Source organism: Peromyscus maniculatus, chromosome 7 (assembly GCF_049852395.1).
Source record: "Peromyscus maniculatus bairdii isolate BWxNUB_F1_BW_parent chromosome 7, HU_Pman_BW_mat_3.1, whole genome shotgun sequence".
In the NCBI taxonomy this organism is placed as follows: Eukaryota; Metazoa; Chordata; class Mammalia; order Rodentia; family Cricetidae; genus Peromyscus; species Peromyscus maniculatus.
The window spans coordinates 101,127,336-101,151,267 of record NC_134858.1 but is presented as its reverse complement, the minus strand read 5'-3'; the positions used below and the strand labels follow the sequence as shown (position 1 = coordinate 101,151,267).

The following is a 23,932-nucleotide window of genomic DNA, read 5'->3' as shown; positions in this document are numbered from 1 at the left end:
AAGTAGCTGTGTTTATTCCTGCCAGCAGTGTGAGGGTTCTGCTTCTCCCATTGCTTGTTTTGGAGTGTGATTCTAACCCTCCTGGGCAGCGTGAAGGATCCCCTTAGTGACTTTGGCATCTCCTGTTTTGCCCTTGCATTTTTTAAAAAAAAAAGGTACCCAGATTCCTTGTGTTAAATTGTGCTTTTAGTACCTTATGAGAGATGTGATTTGCAGAATGCTTTGTCTCACCTTTTTTTAAAATTTATTTTTATTTTATTTTACAATACCATTCAGTTCTACATATCAGCCACAGGTTCCCCTATTCTCCCCCCTCCCACATCCTCCCCTTTCCCCCAGCCTACCCCCCATTCCCACCTCCTCCAGGGCAAATCCTCCCCCGCCCCCCCCCCCCCCCCCCCCCCCGAGGACTGCAATCAACCTGGTAGGTAGACTCAGTCCAGGCAGGTCCAGTCCCTTCCTCCCATTGTCTCACCTCTTATTGTGGTTTTAAGACTAGATCTCATGTAACCCAGGCAGGCATCAAACTTGCTGTAGCCAAGGACCCTGAGCCTTTTGATCCTACTACCTCCTTCCAAATGCTGGGATTACAGGCCTGAGCCACCATGCCTAGTTTTATGCAGTGTTGTGGACCTAGGCTTCCTGTCTATAAGCACTCTACCAACTAAAGTACATCCTCAGCTGTTTTGTTTTAAATACTTAGTCTGTGGTGCACGTATGTGTGAGCATATGGTAGCCAGAAACTGATGGCTGATCAAGTGTCTTCTATCACTCTCGAGACAGGGTTTCTCTGTGTAGTTTTGGTGCCTGTCCTGGATCTTGCTCTGTAGACCAGGCTGGCCTCCAACTCACAGAGATCCGCCTGGTTCTGCCTCCCGAGTGCTGGGATTGAAGGCGTGTGCCGCTGCTCCCCCGCTTTTTAAAAATATTTACACTGGGTGTCACACATGTGAAGTCAGAAGACAACTTGGGGGGAGTTGATTCTATTGTGTGGATTCTGGAGAATCAAACTTGGTTGTCAAGGGTTGGTGATCACCTCTACCCGCTGAGCCTGGGCCATTTCCCTGCCTCCCCACCCCCCACTGTATTCAAAGTTGTTATACATTTATTATTTTTTTTTTTTTTTTTTTTTTTGGTTTTTCGAGACAGGGTTTCTCTGCGTAGTTTTGCGCCTTTCCTGGAGCTCACTTGGTAGCCCAGGCTGGCCTCGAACTCATAGAGATCCGCCTGGCTCTGCCTCCCGAGTGCTGGGATTAAAGGCGTGCGCCACCACCGCCCGGCTACATTTATTATTTTTAATATATATGGTTCTTTTGCCTGCATGTTTGGGTGCTGCCAGGTCCCCATGGGAGCAGAAGAGGCTCATTGGATCTCCTGGGACTAAAGATAACTATAAGCCACCATGTAAGCGCTGAGCAGACAGTGCTTTTAACCTATGAGCCCCCCTCCACCTTACTTTCTGAGATAAGGTCTTTCACTGAACTATTTCTGTTTAGATTGACTAGCCAGTGAGTCCCTGTTTAGATTCCAGGACCCTATACCTGTTTTTAGGGGGCTAAACTTGGGTCTTCATGCTGGTTCAGCAAGCACTTTACCCACTGAGACAAGCCATCCATCTCCCCTGGTTTTTGACTTTTTAAAAGATATGACTGTGTAACCTGGGCCAGCTCAACATGTTATTTTGAAGCACATACTCTGTCACCTTTCAGAATCAGTTGTGTGTGTCTGGCAGAGTGCTGGAGCCCAGAGGCAGCAGATGCTTCTGAGGTTGAAACCACAGGCAATTGTGAGCCACCCGATAAGGGTGTTGGGAACCAAACTAAGGTCCTTCTAGAAGAGTTACATGCTCGTTACCTCTGATCTCTCTAGCTTTTGCTTTGTTGAGCAGTCTCATTCCAACCCAGGCTGATCTGGAACTCACTCTGCAGCCTAGGCTGGACTCAAACTCAATGACCCTCCTACCTCACTCTGAATGCTGGGATTATAGGTGTAAGCCATCACACCCACATGCATACACACACACACACACACACACACACACACACACACACACACACACACACACACACGAAATTATATATAGGATAAAGAAAAAAAGAACATTGGCTAGGTGTGAATCCCAGCAGGTAGAGGTAGATAAGACAGGGCTACATAGTTAAGACCCTGTCTCAAAAAAATCACAAATGTAATTAGCATTTCAGTTTTTAAAGTAAGCTTGGCAATCTCTTATTGCTTCAGCAGAGCTAAAAGAACAAACAATACCAGTGTGAGTTGCTATTTTTTTATTTTCAAAGTTTTGGTGCTCACATTTGGTAAACATAGAAGTTTATACATACACATTTACATATATACACATTTAAGTTTAAAGCCCCAGCTTCATTATTGAACCCCATGCTTAGGCTGTTAAAAAGAGGTAAAATGGCAAGAATTTATATATATATAAAAGAAATCAGGGGAAATGTGAAATAACCCCAATTGATAACTTTTGTCACTTTTATGAACTAACTAAGACATTTTGAAACAAAAAAAATCTCTCCTTGTTAAAACTACCATGACAGCCTCAGATATTTACAAGAAAAACAATTATGGCCTGACAAGCTAGTGAAGTTCTTTTTATTAGAACAGTCAATACTCAGTGATTCAAAAGGTGTTAAAAGCATCAAGTTCCCAGGATCCATTATGTTCTGAAGCAAAGTCCTTCAGCTATGTCTTTAAACTACTACACAAACCCATCACAACAATGTTCAGGTTGTAACTGAAATTCATCATTTTGTGTTGCTGGGGATCAAACCCAGGGCCTCATGCATTCTAGGCAAGCACACTATCATCAGCCTATAACCATTTCTAAGACTAGAAAACATTTGTTGTTTGGTGGCTAAACCGCTAGTGAACTCGAGACCTTTTGATGACATTCTCTGCAGGAGCCTTCCTCTTCTGGGATAATCCAGGCCCACACTCTTTATTCTGGAGTAAAGCAGCTTCTGAGAGTCGGTAATTATCTGCACAAGGAGGCGATTCCTAGGATAGGAAAAGGAAATTTTCAGATTTCAAATTTGTAGATAATGAAGCAATGGATTTCATTCCTCTGCTTTTTCATAAGAAAAAAGAGGCATATCCAGTTTTTTTCAAGGTTTGCCAGTCCCTGTGGGACAAAGCTCAGGTGAAGTGTAGCTATCCTAAATGTTTCATAGGTTAAAATATGGATTGAATGGGGGGGAGGGGTTCTCTATACTCCCAGATAGGCGTTTCCATCCCCCTTTACTAAAGTGTGAAGGGCTGAGAACCATTGTCAAATAACTAGCAGGTAACAAGGACATTAAAGCCTTTTTACCTGACTCCCAAAGACATTCCCAAAAATAACCAAGCCTTCCCACCACAACCTTAGAAGCCAAGAAGACAAGGTCTCTGTAGGCCAAGCTGAGCTAGAATGCACTTTGTGTCCCAGGATGGAAGACTTTTGAGTGATCCCCCTGCCTGAATGCCAGGATGGAAGGTCTGAACCATCATACTAAACCCACCTTTTGAGATGGCCACTCACTGGCCTGGAACTGAGTGTATGTCTACCTTCCCAGTGCTAAGATTACAAGCAAGAGTCACCATGCTTGCCTTTTTGGATTCTGGAAAGTGAACTCAAGTCCTTGTGCCAACTGAGCCAGGTCCCAGCCCCAGTAACTGCCTTTTGATTGAATCATTCCTCTGGTAGCAATGTTAAATTCTAACAAAAATATATTAAAAGCAGTAACTGTCAGATGCTGGAGAATGAATCAAGCAAATGATACAGATATATTGTAGTTCATACCTAGAAAACTTGTACGGGTTAATTTCCCCATCTTTGTTGTTTTTAGTCTGTGTGACACAGGTTGGCTAAAATTCTAATGGCTTGAAGAACTGGACAGGAAAATAATACAGTCCCACAGAAATCAAGATTGAGACCCCACCCCCCCAAAAAAAGCCAAGGCTAGAAACCACAACTAAACAGTCTATGGAGTCCAGCCAAATCTTTGCTTGGCCTCTAAACCATGTATGTGCTAAGGAGACATGAATTAAACCTAAAGCGTGAACTGACAGTTCAGCTGCTTCTGTTGTGGTTGCTAAGTAAATGCAAGCAGATAAACAGTATTCTTTGAAGGAAATTGCCAGGATCTACAGTCTCAACAATTTACATATGATATCTAGGATGTGACTCAACAGCCCATGCTGAAGAAAAAAAATACTTAAGCAGAGCCTAGAGGATAGTTGAAGGGGAATAGTTTTCAAGGCTAACCTAGACTATACAGTCCAACTGAAAGTCAGGTATATATCTAAAACTGACAATAAGCTATTCTCATAATCACCAATGCAGTGAAGAACTGAGATCTAATTGGATACCACATCCACCCACTGTTTCATAAATCAGAACCACTAATCACAGTGATGCTAATGCCAATGCCTAGCCTTTTTAAAAAAAAAAGTAAACAAGCTTATCCTAGATGCATGTAAAAGGCAGAGCTTTAGAAAAGGGAAAAGTAAAATACCTACAAGGACCCTGAAAAAGTACTGAGAGCTTGTAGCAGGTTTACTAACGAAGTCCCAGCAGCCAAAAATATGTTACCAGATGGAAGACCCATCACTGGCACACAATCTACATGCTGTCCCTCAAAATACACCCAACTGAATCCTCAAAGGTACACACGAATCTACAGACGAAAGACAGTTCTTCCAACATACAGGGCTAAGAACAACTGGGCATTTGTAGAGGAATATTCTCTACTTTTCTGATTCAAATATCAGAAAGCAAATAGCTTGAAATTAATCATAAGCACGAAACTGTTAAGACTTTCAGAAGTGGGCTGGAGAGATGGCTCAGTGGTTAAGAGCACTGGCTGCTCTTCCAGAGATCCTAAATTCAATTCCCAGTAGTCACATGATAGCTCACAACCATCTATAATGGGATCTGACACCCTCTTCTGTAATGCAGCATACAGACAGACAGAACACTTGTACATAAAAACAAACAAACAAAAAAAGACTTCCAGAAGGGAAAATGGCCCTAAGGCCTAAAGCTAGCTAGGTAAAGGACCAACAATGCCAACAATCCATAAAACGATGTTAAGTCAGACCTGCTTATACAATATAAAACTATTTCTCTGCCACAGACCCTAAGAGAATAAAGAGGCTACAGACTGGGAGGGGAAAACCACAAAGACAACAGCAAAACCCACAATCCAGCAAGAGCTATTATCTAAGGTCAAACATCTTCAAGGTTCAACAGTAAAAAAGCAACTCAATGAAAAGTGGGAAATGTGGGCTGGGTCTGGGCTGTAGTGCTTGCTTAGCATACAGGGAGTTTGATCCCAAGAACTGCCAACTAAGCATGGTGCTGTGTACCTATAATTCCAGTACTGAGAAATTCAAGGTCATTCTCAGCTACACAGTGAGTTTAAGGCTAGCCTGGGCTACAAGAAATTATGTGTCTACCTTCCAAACACTAGTTGTAGAACTCAAATGTCTAAATTCTAACTAAAATAGTATCAAGAAATTTAAAAGAAGCACTTAATGAAAAGCATTCAGGCACTTAAATGCGTAATTGCAGTGAAATGAAAACTCAGTCACAGAAAACAAACCACAAACTCTCTTCATAAAATGCCTCAACAGAAACCCAAACTTCATTTGCCCTGGTAACAGCTATGCAAAGGACAAAAGCAGCAGCCTGGAGAGAACTCCTGAAAGTTGGCAGGATGAAAAAGACAATCCCAAAAGATACATATTATACTCAATGTGTTCTGTTTACTTGCCTGATTTGAGACAGGCCCTCACTGTGTAGCTCAGGCTGGCCTAAACTTGCTAGTAGTCATGATGGCCTTTAACTCTCATCTTCCTGCCCCAGTCTCCATCTTGACAGAATTACAGGCTTGTGTCAACACGCCCAAAGACAAACTATGGATTTCATTGATACAGCATTACATATGACTACAGGAATTATAGAACATAACATCAGTAGTTGCTAAGGGTAAAATAAATACTGCAGGATGGAGATGTAGCTCAATGGTACAACATGAGCTCAGCATGTATGAAGGTCCTGCAATTAATTATTCCCCATCTTTCTCTCTCTCTCTCTGTCTCTCTCTCTGTCTCTCTCTCTGTCTCTCTCTCTGTCTCTCTCTCTGTCTCTCTCTCTCTCTCTCTCACACACACACACACACACACACAGAGGGGGGGAGAGAGAGAGAGAGAGAAATAATGTATTGTGGGGGCTATAAAGTAGATTACTGTGCAAGAATTTTAGATTTTATGTACATTAGTAATCTATTCCAAGCAGACTGGAGGGGGTGCGCAAAGAAAAAGTGCAAGAAGTTCATTTTAAATATAACATCACATGCTGAAGACTTTCTATAGTGAAAAGAGCTCTAAGGTGGCTATGTGAACGTCAGGTAGAGGGTGCTTTAAGACAGAATTCTCCAGCCAGGTGTGGATTTTCTTGTAAAATCCAAGTGCCAAAGCCCCCTTTGAAGCAATGAAGATTTATTCAACAAATAGTGAACATCTATTTATATGGGGAAAATTCTAGCTCCTACCTCACTGCACAAAGGACAATTAATTTGGGATAGGTCACAGGCAAACAGAAGCTACGGGGCTGGTGAGACAGCTGAAGGGTAAGAGCACTCACTGTTCTTGCAGAGGACCAGCATTTGGTTCCCTCATCAGACAGCCTACAACTACCTATAACTCCAGCTCCTGGGGATAAGACACCCTCTTCTGACCCTCTTCTGGCCTCTGACAACACCCATACACATGTGCACACAAAATAAGGTAAAACAAAATAGTAAAAGCTAAAATTGTAAAAACTTTAGAAGAATACTAGAGAATAAATTGGTACCTTGAGAAAAATGCAGGATACGAAATACACAATCATTTTACAACAGGTATTTACCAAGAGATAGAAATTTAAGCCAAGCATAGTGATACATGCATGTTTGTAATCCCAGCACTTGGCAGGGCCAAATCAGGATAACTGTTTTAAGACTGAGAGACGAGAGAACAAGAGAGATGAAAAGACTGATTCTTTAAAAGGCATGATGCTACTCCACTATAACCCTACCAGATGGCTAAAAGTCAAATGACTGTAAAACTACATGGTAGTATCAAGTAGCACCAAATCTCTTCTAGAAAAGGCCTAATAATGAATACCATGTAATCCTAGTACTAGGAGGCAGAAGCAGATGTCCTGCAAATTTAAGGCCAGCCTAATCACATAAACTAAATGTATACATATAACCTAGGACTTATTCTTGCTTATTTCCAATAAGTATTACTGCTTATTGGAAAAGTACACCCTACAGAGACCTGTATGTATTCAGTACTTTTATCAAAAAACCCAAAGGGAAGTTGTCCAGGTACTCTAATCAGACAGAATGTTCTGTCTGATTAAATAAAAAGGGATGAGCCATCAATATACATCATCACCTGAACACTATGCCAAGTGAAGCCTGCTACAAAACAGTACATGTTCTCTAATGGCACATACATGAAGCTCTCAAACAGGCAAGACTAATATATTCTGGGGACAAATAAAATAAGCTTATTGCTGTGGGGCTGGAACAGAGAATGCTTGCTGAGATATGGTCATGCTCTGGATACTGAAAGGGTTTGCTAACTCATCTATCAGGAAACTGACTCACATAATGAGCTGTGATCTACAAATTTCACTGTACAATAGCTCTTCTAAGAGAACAATAAATACTAGATTCCAGCGAATGATATGCATGCTAAGTGTTTGAGGAAATGCACGTTCTATTTCTGCAACTCTGAAATGCATAAAAAATGAGAAAAAGGAACTGATGTAATAAAGCAGATTATTAAAATTTTAACTGTGCAAGTAAATGTTAACTTTAGACCTAGGAAGCAAGTATATTGTTTAAAATTTACTCATTTGTGGCTGGAGAGATGGCTCATTAAGAGCACATAATGTTCTTGCAGAGACCCGAGTTTGATTTTCAGCACCAACACTGGGCAGCTCACAGCCACCTATAACTCCAGCTCTGGGAGATGAAACTCTGTCTTCTGAACTGTATGGACAGCTGCACATATGTATAAATGTATGTACGTACGTACACACACACACACACACACACACACACACACACACACACGAGCGTGCATGCATGTGCTCATGCTAAAAAAAAAACCAAAACCTTAAAAATAAATAGAATCAATTCATTCAACTTTTTATCATTTAAAACAAATTGTACTAGTAGATTCTTTTCATTCATAAAACTAGACAGGGAGCAAAGATCCAAGATGGCGGAGACAAGCAGACGCAGGTAGGCCTGTGGCAGCGGCCCGCGGAGGTAGACGGGTCTGGCGGCAGCCGCCGACAGGGACATTTAGGCAGCTGGCTGAGACACTCAGGCCCAGCGGCGGTCCACAGAGGTGGACAGGCCCTGCAGCGGAGATAAGCAGACGGAGGTGGACAGGCCCGGCGGCGACGGCCGACAGAGACATTCAGGCCCTGCAGCGGCGGCCCACAGAAGTAGATAGGCCACGGGGCGGAGACGGGCAGACGCAGGTCGGCGACTCGCGGAGGTGGAAGGGCCCAGTGGCAGTGGCCGACAGGGACATACAGGCCCAGCGGCAACCGGCAGAGACATACAGGCCTGGTGGCAGTTCGCAGAGGTGGATGGGCCCTGCAGCAGTGACAAGCAGAGATAGGTAGGCCCGCAGTGGCAGCCGGCAGAGATATACAGGCCCGTTGGCGGCCCGCAGAGGCAGACAGACCCAGCGGCAGTTGACAGAGACATACAGGCCCAGCGGCGGAGACAAGTGGACGCAGGTGGGCCTGTGGCAGCGGGCCACAGGGGTGGACAGGCCCGGGGACAGAGATGAGCGGACGCAGCTTGGAACGGGGATGCCCCTAGCCCCAACACCTGGGGAAGAGGCTATCTCTGTGGGTCAGAACCAGGGCGAGTCTGGGCACTCCGTCTGGGGACAACCCAGGGCCCAGCTGCTGATCCTGTGAAACCCAACAACTTGGAGGTGTTGGTGAGACTACCCTGCTCAGCTGAAACCCATCTGAGAGAGGATTCAGATGCCTACAGTTTGAAGTCTGAAGAAACAAGATCAGCTGAGGAGTTGACAAATGAACAAAACGTGACCTGGGAACACAGAAGAAGGCACAACCCAGCCACTAAACCAGATCACCAGAATCATAAGTATATAATTCACCGACTGAAATCAGCTGTCCCTGAAGAAACAGCCCAATAGCAGCAATTTAACCAAGAACCCCTACTAAACCAAAACTAAAAATTAGAACAAGAGAGGCACTCTCAGACACAGACACCACCTGCACCGCACAGAGGAAAAGATGAGTAGACGCCAGTGCAAAAATACAGGCAACAACATAAAGACCTATATGGCAACATCAGAACCTAGTGATTCTACACCTACAAGACCTAAACATACCATGACAGAAGAAACAGAAGAGATCAACCCTAAAAATGACTTTAAGAAGATGATAGAGGCCCTTAAAGAAGAAATAAAACATTCCCTCAATGAGGAAATAAAAACTTTCCTTAAAGAGGAAATGAAAAACTACCTTAAAGAGGAAATAAAAACTTTCCTTAAAGAGGAAATGAAAAACTCTCTTAAAGAGGGAATAAAAACTTCCCTTAAGGAGGAAATGAAAAACTCCATTAAAGAGGAAATAAAAAACTCCCTTAAAGAAATGGAAGAAAAAATGAACAAAAAATGGGAAGAAATCAAATCAAGCCAAGAAAAAGCAATTAAACAGATGAAAGAAACATTCCAAGATCTGAAAAATGAATTTGAGACAATAAAGAAAACACATGCTGAGGGAATGCTGGAAATAGAAATCCTGACAAAACGAACAGGAACTACAGAAACAAGCATAACCAACCGATTGCAAGAGATGGAACAGAGAATCTCTGACACTGAAGACACGATAGAGAAAATAGATTCGTCAGTCAAAGAAAATACTAAAGACAAAAAAGTCGTAATACAAAACGTCCAGGAAATTTGGGACACCATGAAAAGACCAAACCTAAGAATAATAGGGATAGAAGAAGGAGAAGAATACCAACTCAAAGGCACAGAAAATATATTCAACAAAATCATAGAAGAAAACTTTCCTAACCTAAAGAAAGAAATACCTATGAAGATACAAGGAGCTTACAGAACACCGAATAGGCTGGATCCAAAAAAAAAGTCCCCTCGCCACATAATAATCAAAACACTAAACACACAGAACAAAGAAAAAATATTAAGAGCTGCAAAGGAAAAAGACCAAGTAACATATAAAGGTAAACCCATCAGAATAACACCAGACTACTCAATAGAGACAATGAAAGCAAGAAGATCATGGACAAATCTCATGCAGACACTAAGAGACCACGGATGCCAACCCAGACTATTATACCCAGCAAAACTCTTAATCACCATAGGCGGAGTAAACAAAATATTCCAGGATAAAACCAGATTTAATCAATACCTGTCTACAAACCCAGCCCTACAGAAAGCACTAGAAGGGAAAATTCAACCCAAAGAAGCTAAACACATCCATGAAAAATCAAGCAATAGATAATCCCACACCAACATACACCACAGAAGAAACAAGCTGGTGTAGCTATCCTAATATCTAGAGAAAAAGGATGTTTCAAAAGAGAAGAAGTCCTGTGGCAATGCCTCAGTGGTCCAGGTAACTACCAGAACTCGGAAAAGTTGGTTGAACTTGGGATTGACTGGGAGGCCAAAGATTTAAAAAGCAGAAGATTCTCTCAAGATACAAGTTGTGTGATAATAGTGTGTTTTGTGTGGGTGAATGAGAATTTGTAAATGTTGAATTCTAAGTTTTGAAAATCATTGTCAGTGCAGATTAAGCTGCAAGTATTTATGTTCTCAAACTTAAATTATAAAGCTAGTTACGTCTTTCTAACAACTAGTTTTAATGTTTATGAGCATATTTTACCTACATTACCTTTTCAGGATGTTGAGAAAGATGCATCACAAGCACAGGCTGGAGGCTGGGGGCTAGATGGTTTTGAGGAAGAGGTCTTGGTGGACTCTTTCATAGAGCAAAGGGAAGCAATGCCTTCTGGGAAATGAGCTAAGTTTTAATCTAGTCTTTAAGATTAGAAGTCAAAAACAAAAATATTAAGGAAAGGAAAACCTAATTGATCTTTGAAGTATTGTTATGTGGAATTGAGTGGGACTTTTGAGGCCTTTCTTCCAGAAAACAAGGACTTGGTGGTCAGGCCTATATTAGGCCTAAACCTTGGTGCCATGTAGTTGTACTTAAATCATTTCAATGGAAAGTGTCTTAGTGATTGGATCTTCTAGTGCAGTTTGGAGTTCTTCCATTTGAAAAATGTGATATTTGCATGGGATTGTTTGAATCTTGTTTTCTAGTCCCTCCCCATCACCACCCTCATAGTCTGAAGGTAGATTTTTCTCTTGATAAAGGAACAAAAAAGGTGAACATTTTGTTTGTAACTAGGTATCTAGTAACTAGTGGTAAACTTGAAATGGTAGAATTCTTTAAAGCCTAATTCTAGGTAGCCTTAAGAAAATGTATCTTAATTATTTTTGAACCTGTATTCACCTTGTTTTTTTCAAATATCTTAAGTTATATTTTCTTTTTCAGAGCTGCTTCTTATTTGGGGCTACTTTTTTTTTTTTAATTGAGGCATAATTCATAATAGGGTATATTGTTTTGATGAGACTTTTTACAACTATGGCTAGATGTCTTTCTTTAGTCTTCCAAGAAGGGCCATTTTACTTTTTTAGAGTTACTTTTTAAAGTCATGAGGTCAACAACTTGAACTACTATGCATGTAAGTGCTAATGCAAATTAAATCCCAAGTTGACCTCCAGCAGCAGTTCATTCTATGTTGACAGTGAGAGAACACTTTGCCTGTTAGGATACTGTTACTCGTGGACTGATGCTGAAGAAACTCCTCCCCCTATTTTGTTTTTTGCAAAAATCAAGGTATATTCTAGGGTTTCCTGGTTGACCTCAACAGATAAACTGAGATGATAGTCTTAGTTGAGAAATGATCTGAATGTAGATTTACAGTCTACGTGTACAGCTGGCTAAGTGAGATCGCTTTCACAGTTCTGCATGTATCCCATCGGCTCCCCATTAGTCACTGAACTCTTAAAACTGGTATTGTAACATTATCACAATGTTTTGCGCCAATTTTATAAACTTTACAGTGCAATATGTGTTCCTTTTCTGACGCAAACCAAAGGTATATTTCTCAAGGTTCTGCTGCTATCAGCAGCGTTGATGGAGGATTTTTTATACATTTGTAATAGATAGAAATAAACAAGAAAAAAAGAAGAAAAAAAAAGTGGTTGAGGAAAAGGTGAACACTGCAAGAATACTCAAAAGGACTGAGAGTTGCAAACGCCAAGAATGGCTTTGCATAGTAAATGGAATAGAACAGCTCTGAACTATAGCTTACTTTTCCTGGTTTGGTCTGACAGAATGATTGAATGCTTTTATACAAAAATCAGAGCCTTAAAAACAAGGATTTGGTGAGATTGTAAAATGGTGTGCCACTTTGGCAAAACAGTTTGGTGGTTGGTCAAAATGCAAAATATTGTTACTCTGTTACTCAACAATTCTACCCTTAGGAATATACCCTCAAACTACTGAAATGTACACCTATGAAACATGTACATGAATGTTTACAGCAGTGTGTTGCTAATAGTAAAAAAGTTAAAACAACTCAAATAGCTATCAAATACTGGAGAGAAATAAAATGTGGCTTATTCATACAATAGAATATTATTAAGACATAAAAATGAATGAGAAACTGACAGATTAAATGACTTTGGTGAACCTTCATAATTTCATTTGTAGATCTTTCCATTTTTAATTTATAAATACATTTGGGGTTATAAATTATAAATGTACTGCCTCCTGTCAACATTGTATACTTCTATTTGATGATTTCTGTGTCAAACATTATATGGAAATGTTTCCAAGTATTTTCTGTATTAACTGTGAATGAATAGAACAAAATAAATTGCCTGTGATGGAAAAAAAAAAAAAAAAAAAAAAAAAAACTAGACAGATGACGTCTGAAGCGGGACAGGGTGAGCCTCTGTTACTGCTGGGAACCAAGTCTGAGTTCTACGGAAGCCAGTTCTCTCATTTCTGAGCCATCTCTCTAGCCTCTCTGCTTTCTTTTAAGCCCAATATTTTAAAGAACTTGTAAAACTTTTTAAAGTTACTGAGATTTTCATTAACTTGTCATATTTAAATTTCATGCTAATAATGTTGACACAGGTCAAATGTAGAAAGGGTTGAATAGAGATTAGACTATCAATTCAATTAGCGGCAAGCCAGGATTTGATGTGTGGCTATTTATCTACAGATAGAAGCAATCTCTGGAAATAAGGAAGTGTGGGGCCAGCAAAATGACCCAGCAAGTACAGGCACTTGCCACCAGCCTGATGACCTGGGTTTAATCCTCTGAACCTACATGGTAGGAGAGAAGCAATTCCTGCAAGTTATCCTCAGCCTGGCACACATGTGCCAACCCTGCCCCCACAAATAACAACAACAATGACAATCAAAGAAGGTGAGAAGAGAATGTTACAAACCAGCATGAGATAATCAGCGATATATTCTGTTTTCAAGCAGGCCATGTTCTGGGCAGCAGCCTCTGCCATGAAAACTCTGCAGTCATCAGGCTTCAGTTTATTGAAGTCACAAAAAAGATGTGTGGCCTCATTAAATAAAGGGACTGGATGACCAGGTAGCACCTAATGAAAAACGAGAAGCATCTTAAGTCCCTCCTGCTCCACAGTGGGTCAGCTGTATAGTATGTACTCAAGGACTGCCCTCCAAAGGCAGAAGGAACTAGAGACATCATAGAAACTTTGCTGGACAAGTTCTGTGCAAACCTGCCCCCAGGATAGCAGTAAACTAATCCAGGACAAACCTCTGCTCCGCCTGCCTGAAGAAGACGCTTAAACCCAGCTTCTCGGGGCCGATCAACACGTAAAATAACCTTCCAGCCACTAAATGCTCCCTATTAAAAAAAAAAAAAGGTACATGTAATTTTAATATACTAAACAATTCAAAATACAGAGGCATAAATTTATCTTCACTTGTTTAATGTCAATAAGTAACTTTTTGTTAGTTTTTTTAATGTGTATGAGTGTTCTGTATGTATGTACATATGCATGTATATACATACGTATGTATGCATGCATGTATGTACGTATGTAAAAAAACACTTCGTATCACTTGCGTGCAGTGCCTGCAGAGGTCTGAAGAGGGTGTCGGATCCTCTGGGACTAGATTTACAGATGACTGAGAGCCACCTTGTGGGTGGTGGGAATCAAACTTGAGTCCACTAGAAAAATAGGTGCTCTTACCCCAGCCATCTCTCTAGCCCATTAGCTTTTTTCTTTTTTCTCTTAATTAAAAAAAAAAAAAAAAAAAGACAAGGTTTCATATAACTTGGGCTAATTTTCAGTCCCAATGTAGCTGAGGCTGCCTCTGAACTGATCTTCTGTCTCCCAAGTGCTAGGATTACAGGACTTAATGTCAATAAACCAAACAAAAAAACCACCTCAAATTATTCAATTAGTCAACAGGCAAATGGAATGAACTAAAGTTCTCAAAATAAATACAAATGAAGGGCTGAAGAGATGGCTTAGTGGTTAAGAGCATATTGTTCTCGCAGGGGACCAGGGTTTGATTCCCAGCATCTACACAGGCAGTGCACAACTGCCTGTAACTAGCTCCAGGGGGTCTGACACCCTTCTGACCTCCTCATATACATAATTAAAGAAAATATATGTGGGCAATAAATACTTGAAAAATTGTTTAAGCGTTTTAGCCATCAGGAAAATGAAAATCAAATTTAACTGCGATTCTATCTCACCCTAGCCAAAATGGGTGAAAATACTAACAAGAAACACTGGCAAAGATGGGGAAAAGGAACCCTACATACTGCTTAAGGGAATGCTGTCCTATAACACACAAAACACGTAATGGAGGATGATTATTTAGCCATAAAGAAGAATGGAACCATGTCATCCACAGGGAAATGGATAGAACTGGAGAGCATCACTTAAGTGAGTAAGTCAGACCAAGGACAAACAATGTTTTCTCTGTATGTGAAGTCAAAATTTTAAAAACTTTAAGGTTAGGAAATGAAATATAGGACACAAAAGCAGAAGAGGGACTGTATAGGGAAGAGAAAAGGGACCAGCAAGACGGGGGTGGGGGTAGGGTAATGGGGACAGTGAGAGGGTAAAAATGGGCAAACTATATATATATATATATATATATATATATATATATATATATATATATATATATATATGTAAAAATTCTTTATAGAATTCATGACCTTGTATGGTAGCTAAAAAAAAAATAATAAAATCGTAACTATTAATAGTCTTGTGATTTGTTGCCTAGATTTAATTAAAGGAATGCTAGCTTTCAATTAGCGATTTGTTTTTAAAAAGGACATAATTTCCCTACTCCAACACTTTGAGTCTCAGACTCCACTTTGGGACAGTCTGTGGATCCAGCTTAGAACTCCTGATGCTACACCCTGAAAAGACAAGTTACCTTTAGAAGACCCATATCTTACTGTACAACACAATACTCTTGTTTTTTGAGACAGGATCTCTCCACAGAGCCCTGGATGTCCTGGAATTCACCGACATCCTCCTGCCTCTGCCTCCCAAGTGCTGGAGTTAAAAGCATGTAGCACCCGTACAGCTACAACACAAATTTTAGCTTAATATAGAATGCACAATAAACATATCAATTAAGGATATATAAAAGATAATCAGAATTACTTGGTCAAGCATATTCTCTTTAAAACAAGTCATAATACTGAATCCTCTTTGTAGTATCTATGTAATCACCATATAATTATATATGTTTATACCTCAACAATGCCTGATTCTTGTCTCTGCTGGATTCTTTTCCTCCACCTCATTGCTGCAAGTGCTAGTTTTTGCTGGTGCTCAGTGACATCTGTGAGAGCATCAAGTATGGAGCTACTTCCCCATTCATAGTCTTCTTCCTAGAAAATCAGGCCAGTGAACTTCTGGGTTCCTCTAACAGAGAGCACTCTGCTAGGCACAGGTTTCTGGCCCGAAGAAGCCTTCAGTCTATTAAGATCAAAGCTGTATGTTCAACTGTTAGATACAGAGAACACTGAACATTTTGTAAACACACAGGAAATACAGATTCATTTGGTTTTATGTTAAGAATCAAGTACAGTTGGCTTTTGATTAAAACCAGAAATTCATTTCCCAGCATCACACCCCTTGGCCAGACAGCCGTATGGCAAGTTAGTACTATTCAGGATACTTGGCTTTATGGGAGCACAGTCAGAGGAGACATGAACAGAGGCAGTTCCCAAGGAACTCAGATTGGAAGCTTCAGAAACTACAAGGTAGATACTACTGTGCTAGCCTGTTTGCAACAATTAGTTCAACACAGAATGAGCTAACAGTTAAAAAAAAAAAAGCTTACAATGAGGTATCTTGAAATCTTCTCATGTTAGTATCATTTCAAGAAAAAACACTGACAAATTTAAGAAAAAGGAATGTGAATAAAGCAACCTGAGTCTGTAAACTCTGTTTTGTTACTGAGATCCTTACACAGCTGGTGTAATCTAGCTGACCACATGTGGTCATTTAGATGACCTGCATGGCAAGTGTATGAGCAGGGATCTCTAGGACATTTACAAGGGAACAAGCCTGCCTAGGAATGTGAATACACACCTGCACAAAGCACCCAGCTGTCCTGCAAGCTTCCAGGTAGGAGCGATGAAGCACCCACTTGCCAGCTGCCATGGAGGCCAAGTACTTCTCATTGCGCAATGGGTACCCTACAACCATGTGTGTGCAGTTGGGGTCTGAGCACTGCTTCTCAATCACTGATCCACCTTGTGTAGAGAAAACATTTTGTGAACACATAGGAAAAACCTCTACTAGGTTTCTTACCATTTTTTCTAGAAAATCATGTCATCTCAACTATGCTTAAAAATTACTTATATAAGATGAACAACTTAAAAAAAAAGTTGACATATAATGTAAAAGTAACATTCACATGCCGGGCGGTGGTGGCGCACGCCTTTAATCCCAGCACTCGGGAGGCAGAGGCAGGCGGATCTTTGTGAGTTCGAGGCCAGCCTGGGCTACCAAGTGAGTTCCAGGAAAGGCACAAAGCTACACAGAGAAACCCTGTCTCGAAAAATCAAAAAAAAAAAAAAAAAAAAGTAACATTCACTTTAAATTATCACCTCTCAGCAGGGAGGTGGTGGCGCATGCCTTTAATCCCAGCACGTGGAGGCAGAGCCAGGCGGATCTCTGTGAGTTCAAGGCCAGCCCAGTCTACAAAGCGAGTTCCAGGAAATGCACAAAGCTACACAGAGAAACCGTGTCTCGAACGCCCCCCCCCAAAAAAAATTATCACCTCTCATCCCTGCTTTTAGCATACCATGACTTAGTGATTTGAAATGTGGATTAAGGTTTAATAAGGATCAAAATTCCAGTGCTAACTCATGTACACTTGAAATTCAGGGCTTCATATGCATGTACCAAGTATTCTACACTGCACCACATTACCCCAGTCCCATTCTTTACTTAAAAAAAAAAAAAACCCTATTTGTATTATTTGTGTATGGGTGTTTTGCCTGCACGGTTAACTGTATAGGAGACAAGTGCAATACCTATGGAGGCCAGAAGAGGGTATTGGACCCCCTAGAACTGGAGTTACAAGATGTGGGTGCTGGGACTAGAATCCTGGTCCTCTGCTAGTGCTCTTAACCCAGAGCCATCTTTCCAGCACACTCTACCCTTTTTCAAACAGGGTCTCACTGTGCAGCCCAGTGGCCTCAAGCTTGAGGTCCTCTTGTTCCAGCCTCCCTCCCAGCTGCTGGGATCACCCACGCTCGGCCCTGTCATTTCTGATGGTTTCTTTTGCTGTGTCAAGCTGTGAGATCCAGGTCTTTTAGAGTAACGATCTAAAAAGGCTAGTGTAGGTAGATTCAGGGGGCTATTCCAAAGGAATAAAAAACAAAACAAAAATCCCTGCAAAACATTTCACTGGTGTTTTATGTGATTAAATGCTAAGTGCTAGTTTTCATATACTAAATTAAAGATGATTTCATCTATTTCTTCTTATTCCCCAACATGAGGCTACCAGACAGTGTGGTGTAACCCAGGTGGCCCACTTCCTGTTCCTACTGCAGCCCAGCTACAACACATCAGGTCTTCCAGCTTGCCTCTCCCAGGGGTCAGAGGGAAAGTCTGACAGCTAGGAACAAGGATAATGTTACTGCGAAGGAATAATCTCTGAGTGCTGGGAGACTCAAGTCACCAGGCCCAGCTAAATCTTTCAATGCTTAGGTCCCATGATCTAGTAACTGTAGATGTAGATTAGATCTTTATGAAATCAAAACCCTAATGCTGACTCAATGTGTGGGCTTAAATAAGTTACCCATGTTCTTTTTTCAACATCTCCCCATTACATACGATAGAAATCTGACTGCATCGTATTCCAGTAAGTTGTAATAATAGTACATTTTAAAGTAAAATACCAGAAGAAAAAAATTTTCAAACAAATGCAAAATACTGGTACCTAGTTTTTTAATCAGGTGACAGTAATCAATCCTCTCTTGAGAATTCAGTGATGACATCTGGAATACATACTGTTTTTTAAGTTTTTCTTGACTCTCCTCCATTGTTTCAATCTAGAATGCAATAGTTTTATTTTAGAAAAAATTAACTTTAAAACTACTTTCAGGCACTGCTCTTTTATAGTGACATTTTAGTCATGCTTCTAAGGTACCAAATATACAAACTGTAATTCAATCCAAGAAATCCCATTTTCAATAGAGATGAGTCTAACGCAGAGAACAAAGTCCTTCTCCAGGGCAATGACACCCAAAGTCCCCGCCACCCTGGCCAGGATCAGCACACCTTGTCTGCAGGCTGTGGAGGCCCAGGCGGCTTGGGCAGGGGAAAAGCAATGCTGGGGGGCTCAGGCCCGGGGAAGAGAGGCCGCCTATCTGCTGCTGGAGTTTCTGGTTCTTCAGACACTGGGTGTTCTGGAGCTTCAGTTACACACAAGGCTGAGGGTGAGGAAAACAAGGCAGTGTGATAGACAATGTACTGATATAATTTAGAACAAATTCTAGAGAATATTCTCATTTGTCTTGGCCAAAATCAAATGAACCATGAACTCTGCAATGCAAAGGTATAACAGACTGAGGTGAGGCATGGTGGTGTCTGCTGGTGACACCAGCAACTTGGGAGGCTGAGACAGGAGACTCTCAGGTTTGAGACCTTCTCGAGTGCAACCCTGCCTCAAAAACAAGCAATACATGTAGAAGAGAGTAGCCAACTTCTCCAAGTTAAAAATAAATGCAACTAAATAACTCTGAAAGGGCATATGTATTATCTGGGTTTTGTGAACCCTTCCTTTTATCCAGCACAGGAAGATGACCACTGACCACCCAGTGTGAAGAAATGACCAAAAAAAAAAAAAGAATCCAGGAAGTTCACAAAAGCCAAAGAACAAACACATTATAAGCTGGGTGGAATTCAGAGAGTCAAATAAAAATGAGTTACAGGGAGGAAAACCAAACACTACTTAACAGAAAAGAGGCTGGGAAGAAGTGCTGTGTGAGTCATGTTTGTAAAATGGCTGATCCTAAATTTCTACATTTGAAGATCAAAAAATATTTCTCAATTGACTGATACAGTACTAAAGTTGTTTTCATTTGCATGTGCAATACAGGAAACCACAGTGTCTTTAAGGGGTTAGCATGCATATAGAACAAACAAACAGATTTTTCTGATTACCCTGCTCAGCAATTTCTGAATGGTACACAGGCTCTCGAGGAGGAGAATCATCCAGTTTTTTGATGTCAACCTGAAGCTCAGAATACTGTGTGGGGTAGCTAGGCCACTGCAAGTTGCTGGCCAGCCTTGCTCTCTCCTCCCTTGCTGTCGGGTCATCCCAAATAATCTGCTCGTTCTGGGAGGGCTCTGTGTTGATGTCAGGCACTATCTGTCGAGACTGCCTAAGGAATAAAAAGAGACAAGTGAACAGTCACTACTGAATCCAAGTGCATAAAATCGGTGAGTAGTACAGATGCATATTTATTCAATGAATCAATCTAGGAGATCTTTCTTTTTTTGCTACAGGGTCTCTTCATGGAGAGTATAGCTTTAACTTGAGGTGATCCTGCTTCTACCTCCAGTGCTACGATTACAGGCATGCATCCTAGTTTGCCTTCACTACTGTGATAAGACACCATGACCAAGGGTAACCTGGCAAGGAAAGGGTTTATTTCAGCTCACAGTTGTAGCCCATCACTAAAAGAAGTCACTCAAACCAGAACCTGGAGGCAGGAACTGAGGCAGAGACCAGAGAGGAGTGCTGCTTACTGGCTTGCTTTTCATGGTTTGCTCAGTTTGCTTTCTCATACAACCCAGAAGCACCTGCCCAGTGGAGATAGCGCCACAGTGGGATGGGCTCTCCCCCATCAATCATTAATCAAGCTGTTCCACTGATTCACCGACATGCCAATGTGACGGAGGCATCTTCTCAAACGAGGTCTCCTCTTCCTAGATGACCCTAGCCTGAGCCAAGTCTACAAAAGCTTAGCCAGCACAGCATGCACCAGCACATCCAGCTAATTTATTTTCAAAATATTTCTACTGGAAATTTTAAAAAATGATTTATTATTTACTTTTATTTATTTATCTTGTTTTTTTGAGACAGAGTTTCTCTATGTAGCCCTTGCTCTCCTGGAAGTCGCTCTGTAGACCAGGCCAGTCTCGAACTCAAGAGATCTGCCTGCCTCTAGGCTTAAAGGCATGCGTCACCACTGCCTGGCTCTATTTCATTTTTATTTTATGTGTATTGGTGTTTTGCTTGCATGTATGTCTGTATGACAGTGTCAGAACCTATGGAGGTAGAGTTATAGGCAATTGTGAGCTGCCATGTGGGTGGTGGTAGGAACTGAACCCAGGTCCTCTGTAGGAACAGCCAGTGATCTTAACCAAGCCATTTCTCCAGCCCCCTCTACTGGAACTTTAAAGTGACTGTCTATATATTTATATTTTAAAAAATCAATATCATTTTTTTTAAATTCTAAAAACTGCTGCATTTAAAAATGGGATTGTTTTAATTCTTGAAGTTAGCGAAACATGGTAATGTTTAGAAAACTGTAGTTACTAGGTTTAATAATTGCATTTAAAATTTTCTTTTAAATATAGGTATGTATCCCAGGTTGGCCCCTACTTGCTCTGTAGTAAAGGATGATCCTGGACTCCTGATCTTCCTCCCTCTAGCTTCCATGTGCTGGGATTATGCATGCATCACCATGCACATACATCACACACTCATAATATATGTTTAAACCTAAGGACTCTGTACACCCTGAGTGTTCAGGGTGAGCACTAAGGAACAGGACTGACTGCCCACTGAGTGTACTTCAAATGGAAAAGTGGACCCCAAAATCATAACCTCAAAGAGAGAGTTTCACAACTGCCTAAGCGAGCAGACAGGAGCACCCAGTTAGCAGAGGATGAAAACAAAGACAACCCCGGGCAGAACGCACACTGTCTGAGCTAAATAAAACCCCAACATACACCCTTCACTGGTCTTCTAAACTTCTGTTTTATTTCAAAAAGTAACAAACAAACCCAACTGGCCTAGCCCGCCAAGCTAAGTGACCAGGTGCCTCCTCAATCAGGAGCTTCCATCCCCTCCAGCCACCCCCGCCTGACAAGCACAAACCTGAGTGCCTCCAGGACTCGACTCCGGCCACTCCGAGCAGAGCGAGCACTGTCAGGAGTTGAAGAAGCACTGTTACAACTGCTTCTTGACAGGCTAGTCTTCTGCGCCTGCGTCTTCACGATGCAGGTTGCTGACATGATCTCTTGCAACTGCTTCTGGAAGTTTTCTCTCATCTCCAAGGTCTGTGTCAGAACTTGGAACAAATATAGGAGTCATTATCAGTCAAGACACATCTGCCCCCGCTCCTCTCTCCCCCTTGCTGGTTTTTAAATCGAGGCTCCCAGTGTGTAGTCAGGGACTCAACTTGTGATCATTCTGCTCCTGTCTTTAGAGTGCAGAGATTACATGCATCACCATACCCCATTATAAACTTCTCTTGTCAATTAGATCTTATACTATTTGGTCTAGATTTGGTTGAACAAAAAAATTGTTGATATTTACTGAATACTTATGTAGGAATGTACGGCTAGAAATCTTACAAAACACAGCCATAAGGACTGTAGCTGAAACAATGAGGACTCCTTGGAGGAGTACTATTAGTCCCTTTGAAGAGCTGCCTGCTTGCTTCTGACACTTTCTCACTGTGCAGACTACACTGAGACTCACAAAGTCATCTGTTTGTACCTGATTGTCTTCAATAGCTCTACTTGCTTATTTGCTTTGGGGGACGGGGTCTTGCCACACAGCCCAGGCTGGCCTTGAGCTCCCCTCCTGCCTCTGCCTCAAGTCCTGGGATTACTGCTGTAAAGCACTAGCCAAGCTTTCACTAATGTATGAAAACACAGACCACAACATATTCATCTTTCCTTTTCATTATGGACTAGACACTGAATTAGACACCAAGTGTTTTTGGAATGAAGAGAATGGGATAGCAAGTCAGAAGGAAAATTCTAGTAGGGCAGGATGGCTAAGGAGAAGCCCGAGTAATATGTTAAAAGAGAACATACACATCTAAGTAAGGTAATCAGTGCAGCACTATCTGAATTACCAAAAATTTCAAAATAACCAGTCAATGCCAATTAAGAAAAGACAGTAAAATAAAGTAGGGCAGGTTGTGTGCCACATACTACTACATTACCAATTACAGCTAAGACAGACTGGAGCAGCTCCTATGCAGACACATCTTGCATTGTCACACTTCACAAATACTGTTCTATAGCTTGAGTACACACCTTAACGTGTGTGGGTTGAAGCTTGGTGGGTGGTGTGGTGTAGTGGGTAGAACCCTTAAGAGACGAGGCCTAGTGTAAGGTGGCTGGATCATTAGGAACACCGCCCCACAATCGATTAACGTAGTTTTCAGGGACTCAGGCTAGCTCTGATGTGAGTTGCTATGACAAGAGTAAGCCTGTCTAACTAGCTTCCAGTCTTTCCATGTAATGACACTCGCCCACTTGCTGATAAATACTCCTGCCATGTGATGTAGCCAGAAGCTCTTCACCAGAGTCCAAATGGATCAAGCTTAGATTCCATTCTCTAAGGCTAGTTGAGCAAAAAATGTCTCCTTTCCTTCTAGATTACCCAGTTCGAGGTACTGTTTTATAGCAACAGAAAACAAAACATTAAAGCACTGCTTTTTTTTTTTTTTAAAGCAAACTGGAGGCTGTGGTAACTAGGTATTAACCACTCACTGTCCAGCTCTTCCTAATAATTCTATCTGTGTGGTCACCTGTGACCAGTGACCAGAGATGTCACTACTGTGTGAACCATACCTGTACAAACGCCACACTTAAATGCTGTGTGTATGCTCTGACTTGTTACTCCCCATCTTCTCTCATTCCCGGGACCTCCTCAATCCCCAAGAAACAATAATAGTAAAATTAGTTCAACTAATATCCTACAATGGCATAAGTGTTCAAGTGAAAAGAATAGTCACACACTCCTGTCTACCTCTAAAGTAAAGCTAGCAATGACTAAGCTGAGTGACAAAGGTATGCATGAAAGCTAACTTAGGTCAAAGCATGCCTCTTACGCAGTCAAGCTATAAATGCAAAGAGAAAATCCTTGGATGGAATTCAAAGCGCTACTCCAGTGCGCACACAGCTTATCACTGACATGAAGCTGCACGTGGCTACACTTAACAGCTGCCTTGGACTGCAAGGAGATGCCTCTCCAGGGCTCCTGAACTAGAGAAGTCAG

At 41.4% G+C, this 23,932-nt stretch overlaps 1 protein-coding gene across 3 annotated transcripts in view; it reads right to left on the bottom strand.

Annotated features, from left to right (window-relative positions):
* Positions 1-2,267: 2,267 nt before the first annotated feature.
* The window catches only part of Topbp1 (DNA topoisomerase II binding protein 1), a 57,290-nt gene continuing 35,625 nt past the window's right edge, over positions 2,268-23,932 (bottom strand). For all 3 annotated transcript variants that reach the window (XM_006978673.4, XM_042281515.2, XM_076576933.1), the window contains 9 exons: positions 21,794-21,986; positions 19,849-20,069; positions 18,964-19,115; positions 18,623-18,734; positions 16,762-16,925; positions 15,918-16,055; positions 13,947-14,036; positions 13,606-13,767; positions 2,268-3,018 (listed from right to left, as the gene is read on the bottom strand). In XM_006978673.4, coding sequence (XP_006978735.2) covers positions 2,884-3,018; positions 13,606-13,767; positions 13,947-14,036; positions 15,918-16,055; positions 16,762-16,925; positions 18,623-18,734; positions 18,964-19,115; positions 19,849-20,069; positions 21,794-21,986 — 1,367 coding nt within the window. In that variant the 3' untranslated portion in view covers positions 2,268-2,883. The remainder of the gene's footprint in view (positions 3,019-13,605; positions 13,768-13,946; positions 14,037-15,917; positions 16,056-16,761; positions 16,926-18,622; positions 18,735-18,963; positions 19,116-19,848; positions 20,070-21,793; positions 21,987-23,932) is intronic.